At 39.3% G+C, this 8,099-nt stretch overlaps 1 protein-coding gene across 1 annotated transcript in view; it reads right to left on the bottom strand.

Moving 5' to 3' along the window:
* Nucleotides 1–202: 202 nt before the first annotated feature.
* The window catches only part of PPP1CB (protein phosphatase 1 catalytic subunit beta), a gene marked incomplete at both ends in the record, with an annotated part of 29,923 nt that continues 22,026 nt past the window's right edge, over nt 203–8,099 (bottom strand). Inside the window, 4 exons of the mRNA XM_081997576.1 lie at nt 203–307; nt 936–1,070; nt 2,548–2,699; nt 7,242–7,313. Of these exons, the coding sequence (XP_081853702.1) occupies nt 203–307; nt 936–1,070; nt 2,548–2,699; nt 7,242–7,313 (464 nt within the window). The remainder of the gene's footprint in view (nt 308–935; nt 1,071–2,547; nt 2,700–7,241; nt 7,314–8,099) is intronic.

Below are 8,099 nucleotides of genomic sequence, written 5' to 3'. Positions count from 1 at the left end.
ATACTTGTTACAATACAGTGTCGCACATCTTTCTACTAGAAAAAATTAATAAAGATCCTTTACCCGTCTCTTTAAGTTAAACGTGTGACATCATAAAGGGTGTCAAATGGCTGGATGGTTTTACAGTGCACACTTATTATATACTGTAATATGGAGTTTTGTCCTTGACAGATCTGATGGTGTTTCTACATTATTCCTTTCTTCACCTCTTCTTCGGTGGATTAGCTGTGCGAGGTGGAGTGACTGGACGCCCAGAATTCAGTCCACCATACTGGTACTTGGCTTTCTTTTCAGATGGTTTCAATATCTTAGAGAAAATAAAGACGTTCTTTTGAGTCAGTGACAGCTAAGAACATTTCAAATACTGTTAAGCCAACATGAAATTTCATTCAGCAGGAACAAGGGGGGGGCGGGGAGGATGGGGCAGGGGGCAGAAACACATCACAATCCTATAAATTTCTTAACCCTACATACAACAGTAATACTACTTCTAAATCCTTCTAGTTCTACCACTACATTGGGGTGGGAAGGGAAAAGAAAAGGGGCCGAAAACATGTCCAAGAAGGAGTAAGGATTAAAATCTGATCAGAGTAACCACACTGAAAGGGTGCCAATAGTCCATTAGTCTGCATAATTAGGTACTCTGATGACTAAGTATGACTAAAAAGAATCACCCAATCAGATTTTGAAATTAGCATCTGAATAGAGGGAATAACTTAATATGCAAGAGTTTGAAAAACAGCAAATCCCACAGTTCTCTGTGGACCATTCGGACTGCAAACCAACTATTCTTCAAACACTAGCCTGCTGTGGCAGTCCTTTCTGTAGCTCAGGTAGATTACCCTAGACTCAGCATAACCACATTAACAAGCAGACTCACTCAGTCCATATAGCCCAACACCTAAAGTAATACTTAATGTACAAATACATCATACCTGAAAGGAACACATCAGAGTTTCATCCACACTCATCATGCCTCCTGCATTGTCGAACTCTCCACAATAATTTGGAGCCGAGAATAGGGTGACCAACTGCCGTTTAGCAAAGAATTCATACCCATCTTCAACCACCTGTCAACACCAGAGAAATCGATACAGCTCACGTAAGATAAATTTTGAAGAAAGAAGCCAGTCTTGAGGCAAACAGGACTTAGAGATGACAAGAACTCATCAAAAAGGTATTTTATGTCTTGGCTTTCAGACAGGACAGGTTCAGTCATTTTGTCTTATCTGGACACTGAATGCCAAATCTACAGGTAGCTAACCTACCTGACATTTCTGATGTTAAATATGCATCAGCTTGGCTGTTCAGTATTTGCATACTTGAAGTCCAATTATGCACTGCCAGTTTAAGGATTCCCAGCATTTTATGATTTATACATAGAATTTGGATGCTTGACCTATTAGAGTTCAGAGCCCACAAGGTCTGGATACCATCTTCATTGCAACTGTAACTGTTAAGTTTCACTTACACTGGTGTTGATCGCACAGACCTCAAGTGTAGGCTTTTTTATAATTTTGATGCTCTAAAAGTAAAGTGGTTCTGCCATATTTTGTCTATGAGCATAATTCATCTTTAGAATAGTGCAAGTAGTATGATGCATCAGTTAAGGATGTTCCCTCTTCCCCAAAATAGAAACCTCATGTTATAATGTAGTAAAACTAGTGCTCACTTCGGTCCAATCACCAATCATCTTAATATCCATCCCACACACTGACTAATCTTCTCTAATGTTTTAGCAGTAAAATTGCAAGGAGAAATATTTGAAGTCTTCTGATACTAGATCCAAGCCTAACAGTGACACAGAATAAAAAGCACATTTTTGTTTCACAGGAGGAGAGAGCTTTTAAAATCGACTAAATAATGAAACTGAAATATTATACAGGAAATTGAATCCTGATGTCCACCTAACTAGGACACTTGCTTAAAGTATCTTAATAAGAACTGCAAAAAAGTGTAAAGATTGACAATGCCAAAAATAACCTTGCTTTCTGCCATTTCAGAAAGTCAAACAGTCTATGCCGAAATACTCTAGATAGCTGAACCAAAATGAAAGCAACAGTGAAAGCTTTTATATATAGACCTGTTTGTAGAAACATTTAAAATTCTTCTTCAAAATTCAAAATGTAATACTTACACGAAGTGAAGCAGAGACAGCTTAACCTACTACCAGAGAACTGACTACTACTGAAATGGAAGAACTCTGAAACTTCAGTGCAATTCTTGAATTCAAGACACTTTGCCACTTTAAACCTGGACACTTTACCTCTAATGTTCATATACAACAGACTAACAGCAAACAGACAATACAAATGACAGATCAATAGGGAAATCTAGTGTTAGTATTTTACTTCACTGACATTAGACACTCATTTCAATATATGTCAATAGAAGGACACAGCCATATAGTCCCTTTATTTAGGAAAAAAAAAATCTTCCTCAAGTAACACAGTGCAAAGTAAGTTCCAAATATATCCTACTGATAAGCAGCAAAGAGGCAGAAAGTCTAGAAGAGGTTTTAAGAAGGAACAGCAGTATAATTCATACCTGGTGAGCTCGACAGATCAAATCCAGATCATGACGATTCAGAAATTTACTGACCACATCAGCACCAAAAGTGAAAGAGACCCCACGATCATTTTCACCCCAACCTTGCACATCTTTGTCTGGGTCAGACCACAGCAGGTCACACAGCAAGCCTTTGAGAGATAATACAAGTGAAGATGCTAGTCTTAGGAGGTATCATTCTATAATGTAAAATAGTTGTATTGTAATTACCAGAGCAGCTCTCCTAAAGAAAATAAGCCTTGGCAACAAATATATCAATACTTAAACTGCAACTCAGACAAAAGATATGGTCTTTGTAAGTCTGGAGATTTCTGCCCCTCCTCGATAGTACCTTGAGATGAAACAAGTCAGAACCAAATAGTTCTCTGAAACAGTATTTAATTGTAATACTCAGAATGTTTACAGCAAGCATTTGAGGAGTTTAAAAATAGTGCAGTGGGTGCATTTTAAATGGCAACCATCAATTTCACAACTCACCAAGAAAGCCTAGTTTGAAAGGTGCAGTAGATTTTAAAACCCTATGCAAGGTCAGTCACAAATACAGCAAATAAACTTGTACCACAAGCTTCCAAACATGGAACAGTTTTGATTCTTACCTTTCTTACCATATGTGAAGGACCTTACAAGACCACATCAAAATTTAACATGGCAATATTCTGATGTATTGTTTCAGGTAGCACTTTCAGTTTGCTCAGACTACTGTTGACTTTTCAAAAAGCCTCATGCCAACCAGTCTGGAATCTAAATTAGAACAATAAACCTCTCTGGTGTTTTAGTACTGGTCAAGATCTTCTTTCTGCTGCCAACAAAAGGTCAGCCAACTCTGGAGTTCAAACTGGGTACTAAAAAAAAAATTCTCTAGGTCAACTGCAACACCTTGATACATAGAACTTTCAAAGTGTTTTCTCATGAGAAAGCAGGTCAATTAATCTACAACACAAATAAAACAAAGCATGCAAAATTTATTTCATAGTTTTCCATGAAATTGTACTTTTTTTACTTGTGTTGACTAACCCTTAAGCATTTAAATACTTAAGAGCATTGTTTCACAGTCTGAAAGAGGTGCCACCAGGCTCCTTGATCTGGCACTCAGAAATTTGATTTACAATCATGTCTGGTTATTTGCAAAATAAAATATTGAAGACATTATTTCTTAAATACAGATCCTTCAAGTTGTAATCAAGCAAAACTAGTACCTGAAACCTATTGTGCAACTAGAGCATTTTGTATTTACATACAGCTATCAAATGGTCTCTGGTGCCGGTCAGTTTTATTTGCTTTTAGAAGACTGAGAAAAGAGCAAGCACAACTGCATTTTGGAAAAAGTGTATCTCTTGAAATAAACTACTGAATACTGACAGCATATGACAAACTTACTCTACTGAAATTTAGTTCTATATCGAATAACATGTTTTTCAAAACATAATAGTTGCACTGCAATCCCTAATGAACTTCCAACACGTGACAGAAGCTGCTTATCTCAGCTGCTCAGGAAGCGCTTCCTCTTCTGTTCTCTCCTCAAAAATCAAACAATCTTTAGGGTTATACACAGCAATAGGCAAATCTGTCCTATAATCTTTAGCAGTGGTGTAATAGAACCTTGCAACAAGTTTGTCTAAACTAAACTATGCTGCCCAAGTAGGTTTATATCTTAACATGCAACATTTATCGCTACAATAGCTTAGGTTGACTAGGAGCATACATAACACAGCTTATGAGACATTCAAGATTAAACAAAAGGCACTGCAAGTTTCCTAATAAACAAATGGTTGGCAATGCTGACCAAAACACATCATTTATATCTTGGCCTCACAAAATGCAAATACTTAACAGTTACCAAAGGCATGTTATTTAAGCTGTAATACAGAGTCAGGTTTGAGCAAACAGCTTCCAAATCCCATAAAAATGCCACCAAAAAAAGAGGTCTTTAAATTGCAGTTGAGGTTGAAAAGGCTTTTTTTCCATCAGGCTAGAAGAAACCATCATAATGATCTAATCTTCTCAGCACAAGCCACACAAATATCTACCAAGAATTTCTGTATCAACACAGACATTCACCAAGTGACATCCCTCCACAAAGGGATAGCTTTTAAAGACCTGTAACACTTTCACAGAGTGAGACCACTTCAGTTTATCGTTTTTTTACACAAGACTTACTTCCTTTCTGTAATATCAGTTGCCTTACACAGGACCGAAAGGCCAAGAACTTCTATATCACTGTACCAGATGCATATATGCCTCTGATGTGACATTCCATCTTACCTCTGCTGGTAAACATCCAGCTATTGCTTCTGAAAGGAAAGTTAAGACTGCAAACCACTCCATAGATCAAAAGCCTTTTTAAAAAATCTCTATACTTATTTTTTGGAGGTACTAAGAATACATATGATTTCAGTGGAGTGTCCATAGAAACCAGAACTACATTCTGCAAAGGCATTCCTGAAGTGGGGGTGGCTCAAGAAGTAGTATTAGCCTGTTGAATTGAACTACCTTTTCTGAGAGCTCTGATACATGAGATTGACTTGTTTGTACTGACATTTATTTGGTCATGCATTGAGTGAATTATAAGTAGCATAAAAGGAAGAACAATGTAGGAATTTATACTACAGAAACACTCATTTACCAGTCTAGTAATGCTTCTCAGTGTCAAGTGTGTATATACCAGCTTGCACAGAAATGTTGTTGTTTAACGGACAGTAGACATTAATATTAGTCCCTGAATTACTCCTATGCATCAGCACTGAGGAACATTACAGGAAGTAGAATTCTTTTATTCCAAGGCTTAACTGTAATTGTAATTGGTGTTTCAAAAAAAAGGTTTAGACATGGTATCTCTGAAAGTTAATTTCAGACCACTGTTGAAATCAACACTTTAAAAAATATACCTAAAGGCTTGGTAGTCTTTTCAATCCACTAGTAACAAATTTGGAATAAATGGGATACTGAGGAAGATAATTAAAATTATTCAAAAGAATACTGTACAGAAAGCACTGGCAATTTGCATTCAACATCTATATACCGTATTGGGTTTGCATGGCAATGCTTTGGTAGCAGGGGGCTGCAGGGGTGGCTTCTGTAAGAAGCTGCTAGAAGCTTCCCCTATGTCCAATAGAGCCAATGCCAGCCAGCTCCAAGAGGGACCTAGCACTGGCCAGGGCCAAGGCCATCAGCAATGGTGGTAGCACCTTTAACATAGTTAAGAAAGGGGAAAAAACAACACAGCAATTGCAGCCAGAGAGGCATGACAATATGAGAGAGAAAACTCTGCAGACACCAAGGTCACTGAAGGAGGTGCTCCAGTTACAGGAGCGGAGGTTCCCCTGCAGCCTGTGGTAAAGACCATGTTGAAGCAGGCTGTCCCCCTGCAGCCCATGGAGCTGCACACTGGAGCAGATCTCCACCTGCAGCCCATGGAGGACCCCATGCGGGAGCAGGTGGATGCCCAAAGGGCGCTGTGACCCTGTGGGAAGCCCATGCTGGAGCAGGCTCCTGGCAGGACCCATGGAGAGAGGAGCCCATGTTAGAGCAGGTTTGCTGGCAAGACTTGTGACCCCATGGGGGACCCACGCTGGAGCAGTCTCTTCCTGAAGGACTGCACCCTGTGCAAGGGACCCAGACTGGAGCAGTTCATGAAGAACTGCAGCCTGTGGGAAGGACTCACATTGCAAAAGTTTGTGGAGGACTCTCCCCTGTGGGAGGGACTCTACACTGGAGCAGAAGAGTGTGAGAAGTCCTCGCCCTGCGGAAGAAGGAGCAGCAGCAGCAAAGTGTGATGAATTGACCACAACCCTCATTCCCTGTCCCCCTGTGCCACTCAGGGGGAGGAGGTAGAGAAAATCAGGAGTGAAGTTGAGCCCAGTAAGAAGGCGGGGGGGAGGGGGAAAGCATTTCAAGATTTGGTTTTATTTCTCATTACCCTACTCTGATTTGATTAGTAATAAATTAAACTCATTCCCCCGAGTTGAGACTGTTTTGCCCATAACAGTAATTGCCAAATGATCTCTCCCTGCCCTTGTATTGACCCACGAGCCTTTTGTTATATTTTCTCTCCCCTGTCCAGCTGAGAAGTGATAGAGCAGCTTTGCTGGGCATGTGGCATCCAGCCAGTGTCAATCTACCACATATGCAAAGTATTAATATATTAGCAAAAGAAAAATTTCAGGACTAGCACATTGATACAAGCGACTGAAATCCCAACTGCAGTGAAGTAGCAGCTATGCTTTACAAATTTAAAGAGGACAGAGACATGGCTCCAAGTAGGAAGAAGCCCAAATACTTTAAATAATACTCACCAAGCTTTACACAGTTACATTCTTTGATAGACTAACAGGTTTGGGGGCCCCTAACCAAGGCAAGAAAAAGATCTAGATGTTTAGTTTCGTTTGATCTTCTATTAGATTTCTAAGTTTGTTTTAAGGCAAACTCATGGATAATGTATCCAAAGTTGGATCATGTATCCTTTGCTATGACAAGCAATAACAAGGTGGGCAATAGCCTCTAACATATCTGATAACTCAGCTATCATGAAGAACAGAATTCATGCCCTGCACAGACATCAAGGAATACTGTACTGTCAACAGAGGTGGTGTTAAGTCACTGCATCACCTGTACCGAAATTGATTAAATCTGTTTCATCATTAAGACCTGTGTACAGTAAATACCATGTCACTCACCTGTGTCAGGAACATCTGTAGGTCTCATAATTCTCCGGATCTGCTCCATTGACTGGAGATCTGGAGATAGTCCTGTAAGTACAAGAAAACAAATAACTTATCTATGTATTTTACCTGTAAAATGGGTTCCAAAGAACACACAATTAGAGGTTCAAAGTCATAGAGCATCCATTGTTTCCACTGTAATATAAACAAAGGACAGTTTGCTATAAGACAATTAACTCCCTGAACAGAGGGACAGAGAATAACCCAAGTGAGATTAGCATAGGGTTTTAATTGTTTTCCTACCATCCTTTTAGCCAGCACAGAACTCTGCAGATAAGTATGTTCTCTTAAACAGCTTACGAGAGAACCTGTGAAGCATAGCATTCCCATTATCTAATACAATTAAACTGGATGCAGATGACCTTCTTTACAATCATCTTATTTTGTAAATCTGAAGGAAAATCCCCTACGCATCTTTAAAAGACCACAAGCCAGTCATACCTGCAAGGCTGCTTTGAACTCATAATTCACATCACTGTATTTCAGTGTTTTACCACACATCAGCTGACCAGCTGTTCCTGGATGCTGTAAACAAATACTAGACTGTGCAACTGCAATAAATGAGGAGCACAGAGGTAGTCACCTGCTACAGCTCAGCTACTTAGTCATTTATAAAACCATAGTACCTTGATTACATCATTTATCACAATGACACAGCTCTTTTTTGTAAAGTTTTGCCATATTAACACGTAATTACAGCCAAAGCATGGGATTCCAAAGCCACCCTTTGAACAGTTTAAGTACACACTCTAGGGCTTTTCTACTGGAGGCATACAGGCACGAAAAAGCCTACTAGATGCTTTCATGTCCTTA

This window comes from Phaethon aethereus (assembly GCF_964289735.1).
Source record: "Phaethon aethereus genome assembly, chromosome: 3".
NCBI classification, from domain to species: Eukaryota; Metazoa; Chordata; class Aves; order Phaethontiformes; family Phaethontidae; genus Phaethon; species Phaethon aethereus.
This window is presented reverse-complemented; position numbering and strand designations above follow the sequence as displayed.